General features: G+C 37.0%; 1 protein-coding gene across 2 annotated transcripts in view; it reads left to right on the top strand.

Annotated features, from left to right (window-relative positions):
* The first annotated feature begins 2,990 nt into the window (after positions 1-2,990).
* The window catches only part of LOC139967498 (E3 ubiquitin-protein ligase RNF38-like), a 48,937-nt gene continuing 25,804 nt past the window's right edge, over positions 2,991-26,123 (top strand). Inside the window, exons 1-3 of one of the 2 annotated variants that reach the window (XM_071971376.1) lie at positions 2,991-3,289; positions 5,278-5,788; positions 17,362-17,444. In XM_071971376.1, the coding sequence (XP_071827477.1) occupies positions 5,356-5,788; positions 17,362-17,444 (516 nt within the window). In that variant the 5' untranslated portion in view covers positions 2,991-3,289; positions 5,278-5,355. Of the gene's footprint in view, positions 3,290-5,277; positions 5,789-8,004; positions 9,087-17,361; positions 17,445-26,123 lie in introns of those variants that run through there. The other variant, XM_071971377.1, reaches the window with a different exon arrangement.

Below are 26,123 nucleotides of genomic sequence, written 5' to 3' on the forward strand. Positions count from 1 at the left end.
ATTCAGTTAACTCACCGATCGAGGAATAGTGAGTCAAACAATAGAAATGTATGTTTTCGTCCTACTGGCCTCATTTCTGTTATATATACACGCCAGGGGCCTCGAGATCCTACTCGGATGACATAAATGTTGTTTCACATCATTCGGAACATAACGTTGTTTACCTTAATACTCTACTCATGTTTGTTTTTACCTCCATGATCCATGTTAGCCCTTTACTTCGACCAAGAGAAAGCGCATAAAGTGAGGGCGCAGTTTACCTTTCCATCGAGAAGAGCCATCGAGAAGAGCAGATAATCATGTCGAGGTGCAGAGCAAGGACTCAACAGTTAGTTACCAACTTCCTACTCCACTTCACCATATTATTTTGTAGACGTGTCCACGTTCTATATCCTACATGTACTCCACAGATCGCTGACAGTTTTGTTGTTCCGAAGCTTCCATGTCATTGGCTTTGTATAGAAATTGAACATTTTAGCGGTGAACGGTTTAGTCTCTGAATCACAGCCTTTTCACTGACCCAGGACGGTTCTTTTCAAACTTTAAAGCACCGAACCTGGTTTAAGTTTCGCCCCAATTTTCACATCAAGTAATGAGGCCCTATTTACATGTGGGATATCCTATATGAGTTGATTTGTGGTCACATTGATGTGTCATTGTGCTACAGGATTAGGCATCAATTTGAGAGCATGGTCATCTGGCGATGTTCGAGACTGTTCCATAAACAGGAATTTCATAGTAAAGTCATTTCAAGCTCAGTCTACTTGCAGGCATAATTATTTATTATGATTCATTTCATTCATCAGAGGAGGGCTTCTAGGATGAGGTGTTCCTTTATTATAAGCGGTTACAGCTGCTGAATCTCACCATACTGGAGCTTAGGAGGTTACGAGGTGACTCGATTCAGGTTTTCAAGATTGTGTATTGTTTTACAATTTATCCTTCACTGACTTTTTCATGTTTGCTAATACGTAATAGTAGATGTACCAGAGGTCATTGTCTTAAACTCCAGAAGTTACAATGTAGGATTAATATTCGGCATAACTTTTCTCTAAGGGTTGTGAATGAGTGGAACGGTTAGCCTGAGAAAGTTGTATGCAAGTAGTGTGAATGGGTTTAAGAATGCTTTGGACAAGCACTTTAAGCATTGTAATCGAGCCTGATTTTTTGTGTGTCTTCAGTCCCCCCCCCCCCTCTCATATTGGGTATTTGGTGGGGACTTGAGTGTCCCTCCTGATCCTTTTTGTCTACTACACTAAACTATTGTTTTTTGATTTTCTCGAACTTACATGCTATTTTAGCTTCGTTTAAAAAAAATGACACAAAATGAATCAACTATCTTATCTTACACCCTATATCCCCCAAAACAAAAGAGAAGAAAAGACAGAGGAGTAAAGAAAACAAAAGAAAACAAAACAAAGAAAAGAAAAGCAAAAGAAAAAAAACAAAACAAAGAAAAGAAAAGAAAAGCAAAAGAAAAAAAAAGAAAAAGAAGAGATTACTTTGAAGGCTTAGCTATGACAGGAATGTGATTTATTTCTCTGAATGAAAATATTACCGAACCTAAAATTTCTGGCAGAAGTCTGTCATACAAAAGTTTAAGGTGTGCTATTTGGGCCCCAAATATGCTAGATATTCAAATATGGTCACCTTTGGTCCAAATTATTAAACTGTTTTATTACAACCTTCGAGGAAACTTTCCTCACTGGGACATTTAGTCCACTTATGTGTTCCTTAAAAATGTCTGAGAACAATTTGGAGACCTCTACAGGAAAGTATTTTTGAAAACATCTAGCAATTATAGCGTGCTCTAATTTGGGGCCTATACTGACACAAGCCTGACAATTTTACCCGTCCCCTATCGGTCCCACTCCTTCCTCACCCGATCACCATGGGCGTTTACTGGAAAACCTGCTTACGAGTTTGGGACTTTTTTGTCTGGCAAAAATGCAACTCATGTTTGTATTTCTTATAGGGTACACGTTTATTTGCTATTTCTTTCTATTCTTGTTCAATATATGGGCCGAAGGTAGTAATTTTTGCCATTGATTGTAATTTATGTGAACGTAAACTCCTCATAAAATCGATGGCGTGGTAATGCATGTTGAATTTAGTCCACACGGAAGCTGTGAATTCTTATAGCAGTGCTTTGAACTATGCATACAATGGGTGATTATTCTGGATAGTAAAGTTACGCGTTATACACACACCACATTGCTGTTACTGTTGATCCTTTACAAGGGCAGGTTAGATAATATTATTGAAAATTGTTTAATTCGTTGAAGGGTAACCTAGGTAATGTCAGGCATTGAAATAGTAAATGCCATTTTCAGCCAGGCCTGTTCAAGTTATCGTCTACGGCCAGTTATTCTGTGACGTCACGGGACTTGGCATTGGTTTTCTTTTTCTATTTCCCTTATTTCAAGTAATTGAGGATGTACCTTCTCTTTTGACAGGAATGGAAATCTAACCTTGCATAGTGAAAGACTTGGGGACAATGTGCATGTATGTAAAGGTGTTCAACATGCACTTTGTCCGCAATTTATGTAAAAATATCTTATTCAATGTAAGTAAAAATGTGCAAGCGTCACATAGTTTGCCCATTACATGCTGGCCACAATTTTCCCACAAGTGATCTAGTCCATCATTAAGTTGATGCTAATATTAGACTAAGGCCCAGGGTGTATCTCGACTTCTGTTTTTAAGGGGAATTGACAGATATTTGTCGGGGAGGCTTGCCCCAAACTTCCCTCCTTCTTCAGCCACCCTGTGGTTACTTGTCTGCTAAGGCCTAATTCCGTACAATGTGGGAACTGCAACAACTTCCTGGTAAGATGTGGTTCTCTTGAATTCCACCAGCTGAATATGAACCCTTGTTGCTCATGGCCCTCTGCATATTCTGCAGATGGTATAGTATCCTGACCCTATATGCATGGAGGCACAATCTACGGTACGAATCGACCGCAAAGAACGATTCTGCGTACTGTGGCTATACATAACACGAATATACACACTAAACCGCCTTCGTACATATTGACTGGGCTCCAATATCTCCGCGATTTGTGTGGTAGAGTATATACTATGCATATGAAAACACAGGCAAGCCTATATCATAAAATGAATGTCAGTCACTAGCAGTAAAAGTGTAAGCAGTCAGCACAGTACTCATAATAATAGGCTGGAATCGAGAGTAACCCAAGGTTGGAACCCCATACCCTGTAAGTTGTTTGTTTGGACTCAACAGTGGATAAAGCATCGGACAGAACATCTATATTATAATGTGCAAAAGGTTGGTGTTTCACCGGTTCTATATCTTATTTTGACTCATAATTGTAAGTTAGTGTTTGTAGTGTAGTGTTATCTGAAATTTTCTGTATGCATAGCCTAACGTTAATGGGTAGCTAGTCTAGTACGTAGGGCTTCAGTTATCTCTGTGTTTATCAACTATCATTATCACCATTAACATGAATTTATTATCTAGGCCTAGGCCTAACACCTTAACTGAAATAGCCATGTTTAAGTTAGTCTAAAAGGCCCACTAGCCTAAGTGAATAGTTTAGGCCTTCGATTATTGTTGAATGGACCTATGCTAGGGCTAGCCAAATACCAACACAAACGTTAGTTGGTTAACTCAGTTAAAACTTAGGTAGGGCCTACTGGCTACACATATCACTGGCTGTTACTGTAAAATAGGTAAACCTTATGTGTAAATGTTATGAAGTTTCATTTGAAACGATGAACCGCTGACCTCTGGTCTAACAGTAACACTAACAGTAAAGGGAAAGCACACATAGGCTACACCTCCTATACTAGTCCTACGACTCCTAGGCCTAACACTAGTACTAGTAGTAAGGCCCAAGTTAAACATAGGCACATGACCACAAATTAGTATTTGAAAGTATCATTACTGATTAACCTAAGCCAACAGTTCATCTCTCAAAATACCTCCAATGCCCACCCTCATGTTTGATGAACATTTTGTGCAAAGTGCATTCCTACACCAGCACACATGAAAGGTAGTCAGTATAGGCCCCAAATTATAGCTCGCTATAATTGCTAGAAGTTTTCAAAATGTATTTTCCTGGAGGTGAGATCTTAACCCTCCAAATTGTTCTCAGACATTGCTAAGGAACACACAGGATGACTGAATGTCAATGTGAGGACAATTTCCTCGAAGGTTGTCTTAAAAACAGTTTGAGAATTTTGGCCAAAGATGACCATATTTGAATATCTAGCATATTTGGGGTCAATACAGCATACTTTTATCACTAGGGTTACCATTCATCTTGTTTAATCAGGGTTTTACCAGTTTTTGCCATTAAATTTCATTTTTTTTCCACTGCAGACAAAATTGCCAAAATACAAACTAACAATAAAGTTTTAAACCACATGTAGTAGGTATCACCATACATTCGACTGATTCCGAAGCATAATATCAGTCATTCTCAACTCATAAACATTAATTATTCATTGCCGCATATAAGAACTGTAAGCTTTGCCGCAAGTACCAACTTAATGCAATATAAGCAATATTTTACACTGGACATACTAAATCGGTGTATAAATATGCCAATGCTTGGTATGAAGATCTCTTCATAATTGCCAAGTTTCATACCCTTAGGCTTCTCCCAGAGGACGTGGCATCCCGCTTTTCCACCATAGACATATGGGAACCCTACTTACACAACTGTACTTTCCATGTACATGAAAATTAACATACTTTCAGAACTTGGACAAGTTGGTATATAAGTATGGAGTCAATAAGGACAATATATTACAGGTCTAGGCTAGAGAAGTCTTCTCTAAACTTGTTGTTATTCCCAGTCTCATTGGTTAAATGGGAGTGGGATTCATAACAGAGGACAAACCATATGCCATAAAATGACTGCTATACATGTATGTATGACTTGATTAGCAACTAGGGTTTGTAGCTTTACAGAACAAAAATTGTTCATCAATTTATCCAAGCATCAGAGCAAATTTCATGTAGATCAAGTTGTCAACAAGATTTCTATTGTGCATTATTTGACTTCCCATTCAACGGAAGCTATGTTAGGCCTAAATTCTGAGCATGATGAAGGGCCAACATCCTAAGTACTTGTCAAATACATAGTGTAGTATGTTACCTTAGGAGAGGCTGGATATTCCTAGAAGCACCTATAGCTGTAAAACACTTACACGTATGGCATGTATGAACTGCCGACAAATGTGGACGCAACCTATGTTAGCATGGAGGGGCTTAAATAGACTATCCTCTTTGCATTCAATTCTTTGCAGGTGATTTGTAACGTGCGGAGGGCAGTAGTGTGAAGATTGTGAATATAAGCGTTGGACGAACTACTTCTGCGGCTGAGTATGCGGATTGCCCCAAATGGCAGAATTGATGGAAATCCACGCCATCATCAACTTTACTTGAGAAGAATTGGCAAGAGAAAGCAGCAGAGAGGTGTGAAAAGGACACTACGTGAAAATTTTGAATTGGAAAATACTTTGGCTATTCAAAGTTCAAGTGAAGTAGAACTCGAGGGTAGTGTAGTGAGAGAGCCTGAGGGAAGGAGCACATTGGCCTGTAGTAGAGGCCTGACGAGACAAAGATCACCTTGGCAACATTATTCACTTCAGTCTTCCTCGTCAAGTTCAAGCTCTCAAAATTTCAATCAGGGTGGAGAAACACAGTCGTCCCGCGTGCAGCATTCGGCTGTTGAACGGACAGAGTCACGATCGAGGCCTTTTTCTTCAAGGTACGAGACAACTCACTCCAGGAGACAGCAAGCAGGGAACAATACAGGTAACTTTGCAGTTTTCAAAATGAACCTCTCTTCTCTTCAAATGGTGATTGAAATGGTTAATGAAGACCAACTTGAAAATTAGTAGTAAAATTAAATTTTGCTGATGTGTCCACTCTGTAATCTGTTGCCTGGTGTGATTATTTTGTCATAACCACAATAGTTGTCATACTTGACCTGTGGCTTTGTTTGTGAAAGGTTCCTATTGTTTTGGGAGTAGTCAAAGGTCATTTGAGGTTCAGAGAACTCAATGGTGATAATAACAGAAGTGATTCTCTTGGTAAGGTAACTGGGGCAGTTTTAGTGGATTGCTCTTGTGCTTCACAAAAATTCAAACATTTAGACTTTAGTGAATCTTAAGGTGAAATGCTGTCAGCCATGTTCAAAACGTATATTTGAGGGAGATCAAAGGTCATCTCAGAAAGTCTGATTTGAAATATTGTCTCCTAAAATCATAAAGGGAGTAAATTGTGTTCATGCCTCTGTTATGATATGCAAGGAGTATTAAACTTTTGTGAAGGTCACAGTTAGTTGACTTCCATAAAGGTCACAACTCGGAACCCTGTTTAGCAAGATTTCTTGAGGAATATAGAATGATTGGTCTCATTTGTGAAGTATAACTTCCTTATAAATATAAAGAATCTCATATGGTTCTTGTGGAGGCAAAAGGTTCTTAGAACTTGAGATCACCAGAGGTTAAAATGGGAAACAGTCAAGTGGACAGTAGCAATGTATTTGTCATAATTGGTAAATTTCTGTTGTTAGTATGACTTGAAAGGAGTTTTTACAAAGTTTATTGAGGCTGGCCACTCTTTATGACACGCAACCACCTGGAATTTTAATGTTCCAGGTTGTTGTGCAATCTACCTTTGGTACCAGTTTCCCGATTGGACGTGGTACCTCTGACTCACTTTACATGCCAAGTGTTGCGTTGATCCTGCTTATAGCTTATCCCCCCAATGACCCTCAATGAGGTCATTGAACTCTTCCTTTGGAACCTACCATACAGAAGTCCTACATCTCATTTTCTTGTGTTGGATTTTCATCCTCCCAAATCTACTTGTACTTTCCTTCTTCGTGGAAAATTTCTGATTCTTGGAAAAAGTCTGTTTCGTGACCTGTTTCTTTAGGTGTTCTGAAAAACAGTTAAGTCTTGTATCATGACAAAGTAAGGAAAAGTCTTATATTGTGAATGGTTTTTGTACTTCTTTTGTATTGACATTTTAGAAACTTTTTGTATTGCTTTTCTTGAAAATAATTTGTGTAGCTTATTTGCTAAAGGAACATGTACATGTATCCTTCACATGGATATAGCAGATAGTCCAATTAGAGTCTCATTCCACAGGTCTGTGATACTGATATCAAACTAGTGAAAAGCACTGTCTTCAGTCATGTTTTTGTTCTGTGAGGGTCTATAAGGATTTGTTATACTGGTACTGCACAAGAAAATATGTTATAGTTTATAACTGGGGTATGTGACGTCGTGATCAAAGGTATCCAAATTCTCACCCAAGTACAGGAGTACCCTGTCATTTAACCACCTTTCCAGTGTATAGGTAGCCTCATTGTTAAAATTGGACAAGTTCACAGCCTGATGAATACTTTCTACAGGAACTGTGGTTTCTCACGTTCTCCTTACTGGTAGGGATTGAGTGGTTACAATAGATCTCAGCCCTAGTTCTGGACTTGTTTGTGACAAACAATTTTCTTACATGAAGTGGGTACTGTTTCACTTCTTGTATTCTCAGGATCACTTGGTAAGAGACCAATAGCACGATTTCATCTTGTTTGCCAGTTAATGCTGCTATCCTAAAAAAAATCTGTCAGGATTCTTGTGAGTGATTTGTTTCTGCATGAGAAGTGAGACCTGTAATTACAACATACTTTTAATTAATTTGTTGAATTTTATTGCAGTGTGCTCTGATAATGCCATATAAGTTCTTACTGATTACCCAGTTCCCACACTAACCCTTTCTGCTGAGAAAAGTACTTTCTCTTTTTCTTCCGTTGTTGGGAGAAAAGGGGTGTAGGAGGGATTAATGGCAGAGGGAATTGTAAGAACATTTTTCCAGGTATTCTCGCAGATCTGCTATTAAGTTTATCAAACGGGAGTCTTTGAGTAAAAGGAGACTTCAAATCTGATGACTAAAACAAATTCTTAATTTCATTGAGGAAGATGGGGGAGAGAGAGGGGGGGAGCCAGGCAGGGAGAGGGGAGGAAGAATTTTCCTTTTGATGGTGACACCTATTTGGTCATGAATGTACCTCTTCCTGAGGCTACTGCATATAGTTCAACTTCATCATATTGTAGAAAGTATTGTTTGAAGAGCTTCGTCGATGAGATTTGGAGTTTGTGTGTTTATATGTTTTCTTCCCATTTTTTTTCCCATGGAAAAATTGTTGATATTGACATAAGCTGGAAGCTTACCATGGCTTTAAAAATGTTTGTTGCTATAGGAACATAGTTGGCTTTTCAAAACAGGGTAGAATGACTTTTTTCACCATATGGCAGTTCATGGTGATCAATGATGATTTTGCCCGGATTTGTGAGACATCCAGAACAAGTTATTTCCGTGATGGAATTTCAACTGAGCTGTAGGGTTGTATGCTGCTCTGGTCTCACTTTCTGTCAGTATTGGACTATTGTGGTGTATTGAGATGTGTAAGAGATGTATTGTAAATGCAGTTTTGCGTTGTGATACAAAATGCATACAACTTTGAAAAGAAGCTTTTCTTGAATGCAAATGCAAGTAACAAAGCTCAAAGAGACAGTTTTCATCCTGAATGGATATTTTGACGGAGCCTTACACTCTTCCCAAAGCCAACCATCCTGCCTGCACTCTCTCCTTAAACTAGTGTGTAGTATACCCATTGTGAAACTCACTGCCATCAGGAAAACAGACAAAAAACAGGCAAGTCTAAACTCCCAAAATGATTGCATGCTTGGAAACCTCCACTGGCAGGCGGCTATCATAACAGAGTTTGGCCTGTAGGTTAACAGAACATCTGGTCTATCTTATGTGTACTGTTAGGCTCTTTGGTTGTGGGATTTAGACCACATGTCTTTTGCAAACATATATTTTGCTGGTATATTTAGCAGTCTACATGGTATTAAGAGAGACTGAGGAGCCACACAGCTAGGGCAGTTTACTGTGTACATACATTCTGTATACAGTATAGTGTGTGTGTGTGCATAGATTAGTGGTTAGGCAGATCTTGGGCTGGAGGCCTACATTGTGCATTTCTGCTGAACAGGGAGGAAGAGGATGGAAATCCGTGGCTGTCTCGCATTCTCGATCTGTAAGTACTGAGAACTGACACAGTAGGTTATATATGATGTACTGTACAAAATAGTGTCCACTGATGTGTTCTTTGGAAAGCTAACAGTGCCAATAAAATTCTGACACAACTTTCACAATTGTGATATGGAAGGATACATTTAATACAGTCATATGCCAATAAATAGGTGTTTGAACCAATGAAAGTGTTAAGTTTGATACAGAGCAAATAAAGTAACATTAGCAAAGCATATTTTATCAGATATACATTTCATTGTTGTTGAATATATTGTGCTGAACATGTTGTGTTTTGGTGTTAGGTCTCTGCAGTTTCATTGTCATTGCCATTGGAGAGCTGTTTTATAATAAGCTAAAGACTCATCACGAAACATTAAGAGAAATATATATATAAATTTAAATGTAGAGTTTGCTAAATGTATGTTTAATACTGACCTACAACTTATACACATAAATTGCTTAATATAATCCTAGATTGAATATTTTATTCTCTGGTGAGTTGTCTTTTAATTTAGTCATGTGATTTCTTGTATTGATGCCACTGTTTTTAAGTACAATTTGAATTTAATAAACCAAAGAATAAGCTTTCTGGATTAACATAAGAAATGTATCTGCAAATTGTTACCCAATGTGTAAGTACATAGATGATTGCCTATCACATAATGGTTTTTGTCCGTACAGATATATTAAAAAAAAAACGAAACTATGCGAACCTCCCATTTGTGATGCAAATGGAGAAAAAGTGATAATGTGATCGAATTAAATTTCTTTTATCAATATTAAGCTAATCTTCTAAACTAATTTGAAACTTACAAAACAAAGCCAAATAACATATCAAACTACATTGGCGTGGTATTAAAATGTACAGACCAAAGTAAATAGGCTAGTACCATAGGTATTACAAACTACAGACCAATGAAAATAAGTTAGTGTAAGAGTATACAACTACAAACCAATACCAACAAGCTACAGTATTGCAATGTACAGACCAATGCCAATATTAGATACCCTATAACAAATTACAGACCTAACCCAATAAGCTTACAGCCAGTATTTTACACATCAAACCAGTATCAATAAGTGCATTGTGAATAGTACCATTACACTGCAGTAGATCAGAGGTGGCCAAAGTGTGGCCCGAAAGCCTCATGCGTCCATTGAGTTAAAATTTTTGCAACTCTTGAGATGCTTCTCAAAACGCTTCCTATTAAAGCAAGCCAGAGAACCTTATGACAATGAAAGACATGAAATATGTATACTTTGGGCAGTTTTGTGTAGGCTAAGGATCTACATGTGATAGGATATGAATCATAACATATGAACATAGTGAATGTAGAACATTACAAACCTTTTTAACTTACCATATATTGTAACATTCCCATCTCAAAGATACAACGTTAGGGATTGTGGCCCTCCGGTAAGATACAAAATTTCACTGTGGCCTGCAAGATCTATGTCTGAGTTGAGTTGAAGAACTCTATTCTTTTGCGTGAAGTTCAATGGTCATTTTGGGGTCAACAAGGGTCAAAGTCTGAAAACTGTAAATACGATAACTCAAACAGTATGTCTTTATTGAACCTCATACCTGGTATGCAGATCCAGTTTGGTGAGTCATTTGTGGTGAACAATTTAAGTCAAAGTCTGAAACTCTTGTGAACAAGATAACTCAAGAAGTACATCGTTGTTGTAGATCCAGCTTGGTGAGGTCAAGAACCTTATTGAAATTTGTAGAGGCCAAAGGTCAAATGAGGTCAATGGGTGTTAAAAGTCTGAAAACATTTTCAACATGATAACTCCAATATTAAAGCAATTTATCTTTGAATTCTCCAATGCTATGATCATCTTTTGGTGAACACAGTTTCATCAAATTCAGGTCAGTTTAGTTTTGTGAAGGGGTTCTTTAAGTCTTCCAGGAAATGAAATCTGCTTCAAGGAGTTGATAATGTTACTTTAAAACGCACTCACCAGGCCCTGTGAAAATATTTCACAGTGTATAAAGAATGTCATGTAACTCTCATTCATCAATAACATACATGTATTAAAAGGGATGGTTGGTGGCAGAGCTGATTTGCTAGCTCAAAATTGGTTAATGAAAATGTCCTTTTGTTCATGCATCTATGTATCTATATTTCACATAGGAAGACTGTTCTTTCTGGATATTGAAACATTTTGGAATAAAAATTTGGTATTGTAAATCCATACCAGTGAATTAAATGGTTAATACCCACAGGGGAGTGCTACACATAAAGAGCTGGAAATCTCTGATCTTTCCTGGTTATCACATAACTCTTGGACAAATTTAACTCACTTGATCTACATTGGTCCGGTTGTTATGTGGAAGTTTGAGCAAATTGTATAGTAAGGAAACCAGAAAGCCAGTTCAATCACAGAGTTAACTGGCCTTCTGGTTTAACTTCCTTGTGTTGATAGGTTTTTATTGTTCATTATGAATAGCTTTGATTGTTTTTGAAGGAGGATCATTCACTCAATCACTCACTCATTCCATTTGAAATATTGAATCAACCCTTTCAAGTTCAGCACAACAAGCATTGTAAATTGCAAACTATTCTCTGTTCCTCAGCCTTTTGGCATTAAAGAAGCTTTATTCAGCTTTTCAAAAGCTATTTGATACGGAAATATCATGTATTTACTGTTAACGATATTACCTATCTCCTATACACATGCACTATCATCTACTTAGCCGATATATAACAACTGGTGAACTTCTCACACTTGGCCCCCAATTGCCCTCTTTGGGTCACTGCCCCCTTCCTTCCAGTTGTACCTATTCATATACGTAACATTTTATTTCCGACTGCATTTTCAACCATCCGTATCAACAATCTTCAGCTTAAGCCTTCCTGTGTAAGGGTTTCTGAAGTCTGAAGAATTCCTAAGTTTACCTTTCTCACTTGCTATGAGCACTTCATTGGTACAGTATCCTTGAAATTTGTCCAGTTCTTTACTCAGGTACGCTCATTTTCTGTTTATCATGTTTGTGCGTACTGGTTGCATGGAAGCATGACTATTGTATGTTGTGGGGTATTCCACAGTTTATTTCGATCATCTTACGTCAACTATTGATTTAAAAATGCTGATATTATCCCCTCTGTCTTTAACTTGCGATTCATACCAACATGGAACAATGTCTGGGTGATGAATTGTGGAGACTTAATCTCTTGTTTACCTTCATTTGGTGAAAAAAAATTGCTTGATTAATTACAAATTGTATTTTGAGTACTACTTGGTTTTGATTCTTAAATAATAAAAACTGCCGACCAAATACACAAAGCCGCAATACTTGAAAGCAAAGAAACTTGACAAAAAAAATGAGAAAAATGAAATAAATTAGTCTTTATCTGTATAAATTCTCCCTTACTTGCCTCCATTTCAAATAAACTCCAATCTACCTCTCTCCCTCTTTCCACCCCCCCTCCCCCCAAATATATTGGTAACAGTTAAGAAAGACAAAAGAGTGTGATTATTTAGCCTCTGTACATGATCCTGAAAACCAAACGATTTTTTTTAACCATTAAATACGATACAAACGATGAATACATTATTACAAAAGATAGGACACAAGGCTTTGTGCAATCATTTTGGGAGACAAAGAAAATCCTATATGAGATGAGTAACGATTGAAAGTGAGAAAAATGCAGATGTGTTAGATTATTGCGGGTAAGTGGAAATCAATATTTGGATTAGAATATATATAGCTGTTTTAATTTCTAACTTGTGAAGAAGATGTGTGGCTTAATGCCATGTGCAGTTTTTAGGAGACACCTTTCCCAAATAGCTAGTGAAGGTTCAAGGACTGATTTTATTGTGTTAAAGATCCAACTTTTGTTGAATATTTTTGTGTTTTCAATTTGTTGGGAATACAGTTCACTGTTAAAGGAAAGATATTAGGTGTCTGAAACCATAGTCTGTTGCTGAAAGTCCAGCAAAATTGAATCAGTAATGATGAAATGAAAGAAAAACTTTGCTTTGGTAAATTCACCATTAATACAGTGCAGTGAGCCTATGAGACATAAACTTTACAGTATTTGTGGTTGAATAGTTAATAAATTACTAAGTTTTAGCAGCTAAAGGGTTGTAACCATGTAGGTCAGGTGGAGTGAGGGTTCTCAAAGACTAAATATATATGGCTTGGTAAGCGTGATCCATAGTAGGAACAAAGGACATCCAGCAGGAATGTGAAGGTTTCTTAAATGACCCATGATGCAGTCAGTACATGATATTTGTGGGACACAAACTTTGCTGTATGTGATTAAAACATAACTTACTACTTTTGAGCTAGCTAACTTAAACCTTGAGCAGCTAACTTAAGGCCTGTAAAACTGTATTTAAGCCTGGAGCTTACTAACAGTGGCGGGTGTGCAGCAGACTTTACATTAAAATATGATTTGCTTGTTCAGAAGTTCATAGTAATAACCATACTTAGAAAAAAATCCAGACAAAACAAAGCAAGATGCTGGCACTTTGGATGGTAGAACGAGAAGGAAGGGCCTTGACCGGAGGAGCCGGTCATAGAGGGCGCACAATCTTAAAAGGTTCCTAATTTATTCTAGGCACAGTACAATGGTGGGGAGACAGGTAATGCTTGTTACTTGTAAATATCCAAACCAGTAAGTGTTTGGATTTACACCGGAGTGCAAAATGCAGTGTTTATTTCATCCGTCTCTTGGCTATCTCTTCTGGTCGCTAAAAGTTTGCCAGCAGAATATTTATCCTCAAAAACACGCTGTTCATTTAAGGGATCTGAAGACCCATATATATCTTTAAGGGTTTATATTTAACTTTTATAGCTACTGGTTGGGAGTATGGTGTTTTATTGTGTTTTAAACATTTTGGCCTATTGTTTAAATTTGTTGCTTGATAGTATCCTTGTGTTTGTACAGTGCTTTGTGGAAAATGTTATAATGGTTATTATGAAAACTTCTGTAATTTCATCAGGTTAGGTTTGTAAAATACAGTTCATGCTAATCTTTGTGCATGTCCTCCTAAGCTGTGATCTTGAACACAGACAGTTGCATAATGTTGGCAGAGAGTGCTTCCTTGGGAAAGCCAGTATTAGCAAGTTTATAGCAACTAAATTAAAAGCAGTGTTCTGAAGTAGCTCCAAATCAACGGCTTGAAATAAATAAATATTAAATCTCCTACTGTAACCAATTTTTCCACAAGAAAGATTTGTAATACCTACTGCACCTCATGTGTGCTTTCAATGTAACAAAATATTCCATATTTTCCCCACAGCTTTTGTATACACACAACTTAGAGGTTCTTTAACTTTGTATCAGAGTTATTTGGCTATGTGACTACAAGTAAACCTAGTCACACATTGGACTGTAAAACAGTAACTTGCTTTGCATTTTAAACTTTTTTTTTATGTTATCAAAATGGCATATTAAGTTCCTGACAATTTAGCTTGATGCTCACAGTTTTACTTGGGTCTTTATGTGACTGTCAAGGTTACAGTTTGTAGAAAACGGTTAAAAGAGAAAGGGGGCGAAAATAGTATGCACTGTTTACAGCAACTTCCTTCTGTTGAGGTGATACGTGTGGGGGATTCACCGTGAGTTTTGTGATCACTTGTCGGGCTTTTCACAGTGAGCTACACTTTTTGTTCTCTCAATAAAAGATTGATCTAGCTCAATAGCAAAATGGGTAATTCGTACCGGTTTGTAGTGAACTGTCCATGACTGAATCATTATCCCAACAAAATAATAGAAGAGACCAGTTTACAGTTTAAGACTTAATTTTTCTTGTTGAATATTCCAAAATTGAACTATTATATTTTGTCTGAGAGAAAAGACAAATTCAATGCCACTAATTATTAGGTCAATGTTAAGAAAGATTCAGCATTTACAACACCCCATAATTTCTATTTTATAACGGAAAATAGACTTTACAAAAATATGAAGCATTTAAAAATTCAAGCATATGTGGTGGGATGAAGGGAAGCTGTTTCTCTGTTGTTTATAGACCAATGACGATGGATACGTTAACTTTTTTTTTTTTTATAATGTTACATATCATTTCTTAGTTTTATATTTTGAGCCTCCTTCCCCATCCCCTATTCCCCAATTTCTCAATGTCTTTACAATTACAGGGTACAACTCCAGAATTGGTACTCATTGGTCTAGAGTTACTTGACCATGAAAATATTGGACATAGAAAAATGCTTCTTCATTTTAGGAATCTACTTGGAGTCTACATTATCAGGGATTTCAGGGTATGAGAAGTACAATAGAAAAAAACTACCAAACACTGTAGCCATTTGGTTATTATGTACTCTGTCTATCATGAAATCTATCTTTGACATTAATTTGAGTTGCTTACCTGCCTCAACTCAACATCTGCACTCCAATCTATCCAAAGCAATCAGTTATGTGGATATTAATTTCTTTATAATCCAATCTTAAAAATGATTTTTTTCTTTGTTGAAGGAAGTTCCTATTGGGAGATCATTTAGCCCAGCTAAGGATCTGTCCTATTATGTCCTTTTCTTCATGTAGTGCATTTACCTTATTCTTGACTTGAGTATTTTTTTACGAGTTTGTTGTCACCGTATGTATGTAAGCATTGCTTTTCTTCAAAACTCCTGATGAAGTTTCCATCTTCAAAGAAGTGAACATAATGTCTGTGTAAACATGAAAAGGGAATTTAGACCAGTTAAGCATCTGTCCTAATATGTCCTTTTCTTCATCTAGTGCATTTACCTTATTCATGACTTAGTATTGTTTTACAGTGGTCGAGTTTGTTGCCACCATATGTAGGCATTGCTTTTCTATCAAAAACTCTGATGAAGTTTCCATCTGCAGAGAAGTGAAGATATAATGTCTGTGAAAAACAGGAAAAAGGAAAGGTATAGTGGGAACCAAACCGGAAGATAATTGGTATATAACGTCTAGCCACACAACCTAACAGTAATCTGCTTCTCTATGTGTTTGATAGTATTTTGACCTGTCAAATCTTCCCACAGAATCATGACAATTTTTCCGAAAATGGTAGAACTACTTCCATGTACAGTCTTTGTTCAGGATAATGAAAGAAAACAATTTGGCCAAGGAGATTTGTGAGTTGGTAATGTTGATGGTGAAACAAGATAAAGTGGGTCTCCAGAGTCAAAAAATAAATTGATAAAGTTTAGCCTTAAAGACTAGGTACACTGATAGACCCAATAATTTCTTCAACATTTAAGGTCAATTGTCCTAAATTGTTGGTGATATTTTGGACTAAAAATCCCATGACAGCTCAGTTTGTTAACTGTTTCATTAAATTCAAGTTATTTACAAATGTTTTTGCATGTGGCTACAGTATGTAGTATGCTGATATGCAATCTTGTCTGACCAAAGACAGTTTGAAGATTGACTTTGTAATAATAAGTACTGACTAGTTTAGGGTTGTTTGATGCAAACATCTCCCAAGGAAGTACATATTTAATGATCAATTGTGACCTGATTTGGAATATTAAATAAAAAAATTGCCAGATAATTTGCGACTCAACCGGACTACTGTCGATTGCACTTTAAGCAGTATAATCGTTACATACGCCTTCAAAGTGTCAAATGTACTTCACTCGTAGCTAACTTGTCTCCTGTTTGTATAGTTTTACTCTAACCAGCTTACAATTACTGGTAACATTGTTTTTACACAGCGCCCCCACTGACCATTCGTGGTAAATGTCCTCATCCTTCTGAATCTACCGTCACAAATCAGATTAAGTGATTCCCGTTGAGATTTTCATATCCGCTCAAATCTAGTTCCTTACTTGAGGACTTACTTCATTCCATCGGAAGGGAGAGGTCAGTGCCCCCAATCCCCCCACCCCTGTAGAAGGTTGTGAAGGAGGGCCCAGTGCAAGAATGTTACCATTTGCAATAGGCTAAGGTAGAGCAGAGTTTGCATATATGTTTAGGAAACAGGTAAGTTACGTTAATTCGTAAATTGCCAAACGAGTATGTTTGGGACTTCTTGAGGTTTCAGAAAGACAGGAATCTCTGAGATTGATCTAATGTCGATGACTACAAGCATTGTATGAGTACCCATTGAAATTTCTATGATTTTTGGATACATTATAACAGTGGTGGACAACCTTTCCAGTTTCCTTCAATCTTGTTTCTTTTAATGCAGTGTCTGGTGTGAAATTCTGATGGAATAGTGTTAAAATGACCCTGATCATATTTTGAACAAAAAACAGTCAACTGACAATAATATTTGAAGCTATCACCTGGATGGTTATATTACCATTTTCATTTCTTTTTTTGTCATTGTAGGTAATCCTGACGGCGTGAGCTGCCCGATGCAGGCGTCATCAGTTCGTCTCTCCTCAGAGGTTACTGACGAAAGAGGAAGAAAGGTAAGATCGATAAGACTAATCGCTACCCACCTGTTCCCTCTGCTACTTAGGAGTTGCAGTCTTGAAGATACGTCGTTCAAAGTTACCATAATGATACCTGCACACAAGTATTCATTAATTACAATTAACATTGTATTAATCATTGTCCTGTCTACACACTACAACTGCACTCTCTTTTTGTTTCCATAGTGTTACACACTGACCTTACCAGATGACACATTGTGTGTATCCTTTCGGATTTGTCAAGCTTCTTGTTCTAGTGTGAGTGTCATGAGAAAACGTCTTAAGTCTATAAAATATACATGGTTAGGGATGGGTGACAAGGGAGGGGCGGAGGGGGGGGGAGCAGAATGTTTGTGAGAGGGATGACACATCATGGTTATTAAACGTAAATTGCTGATAGATCCCTGCTTCTCCTCTCTACATATCAATAGTCATCTCACTGGTTTCTTCCTTTGATTGGTTGGTCTCTCTGCTGCCATCATGAACTCTTATGTGAGTCATATAATGTACAGATCTAGGACAAAGCTGAAAGCCTCAGTAGAAGATATCTTAAAGGGGTAAATCAAGAAAAAATAATAAAAACATACAAATGCCATGCAAAAGTGGCACACACTTAGTTAAATGGCCCCCCATTAAACAAGCTGTGTTGACAGGCCCAAAGCCTCGCAAAATTAAGAAATGTGGTCTATCATATTCCGCCATATCTTGCAATGTTTCGGATAGATGAGGTCGGTGGGGTTGTCTACCCCTTTAATCTTCAAGTCGTTAGGGGTCCCTAGGGGTGAGCTCCAGAATTTCTAGGATCCTTAATCTCATCCTTCTGTTGCCTCTCCTCTCTGTGATGAGGGAATTTTTTGTTGTTGTGCTGAGCAATGTGTAATCATAAAGACATAATAATTTGTCCCAAGGCAGAGGCGGCTAAATGCATTTAGCTAGTTCTCTGGCTCCTTTTTGACTGAGCAGCTGATCGGTTTGATAGAGAGTTAGTTTAGTTTCTCGTCTTCAGTATTATGACAAAGTTGAACATTAATAAACCTTGTGCTATTGATTTTTTATATCACGGAAGTAGAATGCCACATGGAAGCAAGCAACGTCCTGTATATGATGAAGGTTCATGAAAAGAGAACCAGCAATTTCTCACTGTATCTTTACACGGAGACAAACTTTATAGAGGCAACACTGGTCATGAATATTCATGTCTCTATTCACGGTTGGGTGTGTCACAGTTGTAGTGCATTAGATATCATATGGGAACAAGAAAGCGTTTTCTCAACATTGTTCTTTTCTCCAGAAACCATGTTTTGCTATACAGCTGTACTTTCTAACAAACTGATGAAAAAAGCCATAACAAAATAAGAGGTAGGGAAAAGCATCACATCCTTTACGGAGTGAAATATTGAGACAAATCCTCCTTTGTTCCCCATTTTTTGTTGTGACTAAGATTTTGTTGGATACCAGAACGGATAGCTATGGCCTAAAATTTTCCTAACTTTATAAAACAATCAACATTAGATAAAAGTGCAAGTAGAACTGGTCCAATTCATTGGATATCTTGTACGCTACTCAGTAAGAATTTTCAGGCAGAGATTACTCTGTAGTACTTCTGCAGTCAGTCTTGCAAACTTTAATATTCCACCCAATTTCTGAATATCTCTCTGTTTGTTAAATAAGGACAGTTTCATAACAAACAAATTCAAAGCACATGTAGCTTGTCAAAAACATTTGTAGCATAAACCTGTTTGACAAAATTTATTTATAGAATTATTAACGAAATCATGAAAATGGTGGCTCATACCTGTAGATTCAAGTTTTGCCGACGTCTTTGGCACTTTTTGTTTTTAAACTTGAAAGCAGTCAGTAATTTATGTTTTCTGATCTTTTTTATCTATTTCTGGAGACTTTATAAATGTTATGAAATTGAAATACTGTTAGAGTCACAGAGTCACTTGCGGTCTTTGTTTCTGAACAAAGTTAAAATATGCGGCATGTTAATAAACCAGAACTGTTTATTCCTACATGCTTGCCTACTGCGTGTTCTAGCCGAACAGTACACCACCTTACTCATCCAGAAATAATCATCAGCACTCACAGCCAGCTCGCCGCATCTACTCTGAACTGACTCATTCCCGCTGCCTTTACAGTTCTCATGATCATCGTTGTCATCAATTCAATCTGTTCCTCTCTCGGTTCAAGGCCAGCAGCTCCTCTCACAGGAGAAACTGCACAAACAAAGCCAATAGCCTACTTCCAGCCTAGAAATTGTTTGTGTGTGCTGAACTGAGCTAGAATGCATTGCAGCATAGAACAAGCTTCTGTTTATTCATTGTCAATGAAAAGTATTGAAGATGAGGTCAGTAAATGCATGATTCATGAGCTCATACCATTTTGGGTGGAGGGGTTTTGTATTCTGGTCAAAGCAAAACGTTTGTATGATGTTGAGCTGATTCACTTGAAAGATTGAGTGTGTTTTAGGAAGAAAATGATTTGTAAATTATTAGGATCTTTGCATTGGAAAGAGGAATGTTATTGGAGTTATCTTCATCAAAACAAAAAACTTTTGATACAGTGTGGTTTTGTTTACAAATGGTAAATCTTGACCTTTTTAATTATGCTAGAATGTCTCATAGTGGCCATTCATATTCAGGCTTTTACTACCACCCTCCAGGCATATTACCGTTAAATTTAACATTTGTGAACGTGAACCCAGTATGAACCATCTCTTCTATGTCTGAGAATAGTTGACATGGTACATACCTTGACGAAAGTACTTTTGAAAAGTCTTTGCAGACTAAATTTTGAGGCAATATTGATAAGGTTTAATCTTTCGTTTGCATGTGAATACAATGAACATAATGTTTGTTGGTGTCATTAACAATTTAGAAGAGGTTTTACAGGATCAGTGATATCTGAAAGTTGAGCCAGTGGTCATACAATTAAGATATGGCAAGAGCATTTTGGAAATAAATATGGAGAAAATGAGAAAAGATCAGAAACGGGAAAGAACAAAAATGTAAGAATAATTCTTGCATTTAGTGGCAGTTGAACAAATTTGATTCAAATTATTGTGCAACCAGTAATCATGCACAGTGTAAAATATTAACATGTTAATGACGATTCTACTACGGACTGTAAATCACTTTGTTTATGGATCTTCTTTCTTGTTTTGTTTTTAGTTTCCATTGAACTTGGAATTGCATTGACCTTTCTTATGCAGATGATTTGATAGCAGTTATTTGTGCAGCTGCTGCAGTAGATAGGTTCTGCTATATAAGTTCACATATTAATATTAAGTGATGCATATATATATATATATATCTATATATATATATATATATGTTTTAATATCACAGTAACAGGCTAAGTCTGATTTAACTTGCATGTTCCGTTGTTTAATTAATAACAGAGCCTAATGATATCAATTCCATCATAGTATTTACTAATTAATCGATTGAGTTAGTCATTAATAATCATATCAGTTTCTCCCCTTCTCTCTCTTTCTCTGTACTTCAGTTCTTAAGTTTGCTAATTTCTTGTGTTGTTATTGCATAGGAGATTGAGAGAGAGAGAGAGAGATGTGGATTAGGATAAACAGTTCTTTTCCAAATATTTTTTATGGCAAAAGTGTGATTGTGTGAAAAGAAATCTTCTTAAATCAATTTTCTTGAAGCAGAAATTTATATTTATGGCAATCACTTATTTGGAAATTTGATTACCTTTTTGCTTCCAACCTGTAGCCAAATTCTAGCACCAACAGTGATCAGACATTCTATGGCAAATGAACTTGTGCATCGGCAGACCCAGGATTTTTAAAATGAGGTGGGGAGGGGGGTGGGGGAGGGTGTTGGTCATGTGATTCTTGAAACCAAATTACAAGTTGGGGTCCTGGGCATCTTCCACTACAAAAAAAAAGAGAGGAATATTTTTGATGTGCAAGTTAGTATAATCTGAGTTACATTAAGATTGTAACTTATGTTTCTTATGTGTCTAACTTGGGATGTACTAATTCTACTTTTGAATTATTGTGTGAGGTTGAAATGTTGGGGGATTGGGGGGGGGGGTACACCCTTACCCCCCTGGAAGCAGGCTGGTTGTGAATTAATGAATTTAGAAGTGTTCTGATTACCTCTTGTACATAGGTCTATAAACCACTGGTGAACATAAACATCAATAACACTTAAACATGTATGCTGCCATCATTCAAGCCTCGGTCACAAGATGTTTTCAAACAATCATTACTATGGTTCTGATTTGTGACCTTTGATCCTTGAAAAACAGAACGCACTTGATTGGAATGAATGAAATGATTCTAAAAATACCCAAACACTTTTGTTTTCTTGTGGCATGAAAGTCAGATAACATGAATGAGGTGTTAAAAGTCATGTGAGGTAAAGAGATACTGTAAGAGTAAGGTATGATTTCAAAAGGCTTGTCCTTCTCACTGCTCAACCTAAGTTGCGCAGATTATGAAGTTGATAATGTTCGAGGTGTTGGCAGTTGCTGAATCAGACTGTGACTACCTCTGCTAAGTTTGACAGACCGATGGTGTATTCACTTTATATAGAGAACTTTCGATGTCAGCAATGTGCACACTTAAAACTGTTTAAGTAGTTATCTGTTATACGATCAAGGAGGAATCTCTTACTGCTGGAGGTTCTTTTATATGTAAATGTTGGTATCCTTTATTAAGTTTACACCACTATGATAGCTATTTGTTATTCATACATTGCAGGGAGAGGGGGAGAAGGGGAAGGGGACATGAAGGGAAGGATTGGGATAGTGTGGGTGGGGAGGTTGGATGAAGGGGAAGCTAAAATGATAATAAATTTATAACTCATTTTTAGCAAATGGTATAACTCTATAAATGAACTTTCATCTAACAAACCCATAAATTTTCTGATGCAATTGGCAAGCTATGAAGGTTTAGTGATTATGCCCAAAAAAACTTACAGCCTTTCATTTTGTGAATTATTTGTAACTTAATTTTGCCAGGTGAGTGTCTAGGGAACCAAACAAAACCGTACTGCAATGTATTGTTTGTTGTGGTATGTTGGTGTATGTATGTTTATGTGTTGTATGTTAATTGTTGTATGTTTACATGTATTGTTGGTGAACTTGGTATGTATTAATCCTAGCCTCCACTTAGTATAGTAATACAAGTTTGGTGTTTGTTGGCATTTTGCCAATTAAGCAAACTGCAAATGTACAACATCTTTCATACATTTATTTTATTACTTTTTAATTTCCAATATTTGCTGCACTCTTCTCCTGCCCGTCTAAGCTCACAGCTATTCCACTCCACTCTCCCATTTTGTCACTTTAAGTTTGGGTCATGTGACCAATTGTCTAATAAATTGTAAATTCTTTTTACCAAAGACATAATTGTTCACCACATGAATTTCTTACCTAGCAATTGATACAGTCTTACCACACAATGTTTCATGCCGTAGAAATAAAATAGACCCACAGTAAACAAGAGCATCTTATCACAAAAACAGAATACAGTAGGTAATCGTTTTCACTTTAACTAAAGCCTATTTGGAAATTAGATATAAACCATTTCCTTTTGGACAGCTTTAGTTTCAGAGAATTTTCAATCCCAAAATGTATGCATGCCAGAAGTGAAATCATATTTCTTTTTTGCTAGCTTGCTAAAGTTTGAAGGCTACATTGATGACCTTTAACCTGTGGTACTTTCAAAATAAAACAAACATGGAAAAAAAGTGCAAAAATGATGACATGGTGGCAAATTGTTGCCGTACTTTTAGTCAGGCAACTCATAAAAAAATCATTGCAATCAAATTGACACCAGTTCCTGTTTTAATAATACACATGAAATTGGGGGTCTATTTTAATGGTATACATTAAATTGAGGGCTCATTTTAATAATATACATGAGATTGAGGGCTTAGTTTAATAATACACATGAAATTGAGGGCCTATTTTAAACATACATGAAATTAAGGGCCTATTTTAATAATATACATGACATTAAAGGCACCACTTTGAGTACCGATCAATTTTGCATAATTTTGTGATATAAGTTTGTCCTTGTTTGGTTATTTTGAGTGATATATGCACATTGACCAAATTTCATAACCTTATGAAGGTTTCACATATAATTCACTCTTAATCTGATAGGGTAAGCAGAGGACCTCCCACCCCCCCCTACCCTCCAATGGTTGGTGTGACATGGAATGAGATTACTTTACTGAGCATACTCAGTGATGGACAGACCTGTGTATTGTGATCTGATATGTCTGATGACAGTTTTAAGGAAACCGTTGATGACCGGTCCAGTATCATGTGTCGGTCAGTTTTAATGATACTATCATTATCCGTCGAAATGAACCAGTCTTTTTTTTTTAAATCGTTCCATCCCTTGTGATGTTCACATGTGAGAGAGTAAAGGAAGCAAGTAAAAAGAAAACTCAAATTGTCACAAATATTGTACCATTGGTAACCAATTTCCAGCTGGTTAGGTAGTGAACTTCCTGTCCAGGATTATTACCGGGAAGACAGTCAACTTAACTCATAGTGGACAAAGCACATTCCTTAGGAGTTAGTCTTTGTTCCTTGAAATTCCTAGTATACTGCCAACACACATACACACACACACACACTAGTATGACTACAGCTACATTCACTCCTGATTTACGCCCCCTCAATACAAAGGCAACCTTGGAGATTTTTCTAGGAAGCTAAGACACAGGATTACCCTCTAAACATAAATGGAACAGTCCAATGCTTACTCAGTGCTAATCCCCTGACCAAGCATGCCTGCTTGCTTTTGAGCGACTATGAAGGAGGATAACAATAAACCTAAGAGGGTGAAAACAGTGCATTTACTAGCCCCCACATGGTCCTGGCTGTGAAGGGATTTTAATCTTCAGCTTTGGAATTATTTGAGAGAGTGAAAGAATTCTTTTGTGTATTCAGATAGGCAACTGCAACTGGCCCCATGTTGAACTCAGTGGCGGGAAGTAGTTTGACTGTACAAGCCTGGTAGCAGTGGCTCATGATCAGTGGTTAGCTGCTTTTCTTTGTTGTGACAAAATTTTTACAAACCTTGCTTGGATAGGAGTGTATGGTGCAGGTTGCTCTATTTAGTAGTGGCAGCAGCAGTTGTTGTTACACGGTTGGTTAGTAGCAGATATGCCAGGGACTTAGTAATCAAGAGAAGAAAAAGAAGAAGAGTAGTTGATTATTACAGCTTTCATGCATTCAAATGATCAGTCCTTGCGGAGAGATATCATCACTTGCCTCGGACTGTCTATCAAAGATAGACACACTTTGAAATACTATACAGTCCTGTAGATTGTGTGCTTGGATTTTTACGGGGAGTCAGATGGTGCATACTGTCTACACATGTGGTGATCATAACAAAGGAAGGTGAGTGTAATACTAATATTAGTGTAACAATCACAAACAGCGAAATCTGATCTCATTGAATACAGAGTCAGGGAAGACCACCTTAACTGTAGTCTTAGATTCCTTTTCATGTGTAAAGGATAAACCACCTCATTTTATAAGACAGGTAGCTGACAGGCCTAAGTGTAACACATGTAGTCACATATTGAAAGATAGGAGATGCAACTTCTCTCATTACTGATACTTATAGTCACTTATTTTTTATACTGTGTACAGTCTGTAATAGTCTTCTTTCCAAAATTATTATGCAGGCATTTTAAATATAAAAATAAAAAAAACTTTGAGGAATAAAAGGTTCTCAGTTTCCATTCTTGAGAGTATGTGATTACTGGGAGGATAGGTAGATCACAGTGGTGTAACCAGCAGAGAGGCAGGGGGGCGCGTTAGTCCTTAGTCAAATGTCTTGTTCCCCCACTTCCGCCCCCCCCAAATGACATTGGTGGGAAAGAAAAAATATTGGATGAAAATGGCAAAGTAGTGGTTGACGTTATAACTTATACCATCATTATATCGACCATCTGAAGTTAAGCCGATATTGCTACTTGGTTGCTGCAGCATTATATATCACGTACTATACAGATTCAAGCCGATTAATATAATAAAACCGATGGGCTTTGGCGCTGGACAGACAGTTTTTAGTGGCCGGTGAATGAAGCCCAAGTTGATGAAACTGAGCTTTCCTACACGTCTATATGGTTGTTAGCCAGACTATATGTCTGGCTAACAACCATTGCCTTATGTACATTGGTCCAAGTGTCCTGGTGCGGTATGTAACTTTGGTAATCTGTATCGTACCCACATCTGAGCAGGCTTTTACAGTTACTAAATAGTCTATAGATTGTTCTCAATTCCCAAATTCCTTCCAGAAATTGAGGTGGGTCAAGGCAACCATAAGTCTCAATGAGTTGAGACTGTTTATTATTTGTGAATAGATTTGTTCTTAACAGCATATTTTGGTATCTCATTGTCGATCAGTTCTAACGAACTGAACCTAGGTCTATCCGGTGTTTGATCACACGACTAACATTATAATTTCTCTTGACTGAATCTTCCTTGCATTAACATTCCTTGCCTGATAATTCACCAAACAGCTTTAAATTAAAAAAAATATAAAGAGACTGTTTGAAGTCATTACTATCTTACCAAAAGTAATGTGGTATCAATGATTCCAAGTCCCTATCCTCTCATCACAAGAATTGAAATTTGTGACAACATGGCTCATATATATATATCATCATTTTCATTGGT

Source organism: Apostichopus japonicus, chromosome 5, assembly GCF_037975245.1.
Source record: "Apostichopus japonicus isolate 1M-3 chromosome 5, ASM3797524v1, whole genome shotgun sequence".
Classification (NCBI taxonomy): Eukaryota; Metazoa; Echinodermata; class Holothuroidea; order Aspidochirotida; family Stichopodidae; genus Apostichopus; species Apostichopus japonicus.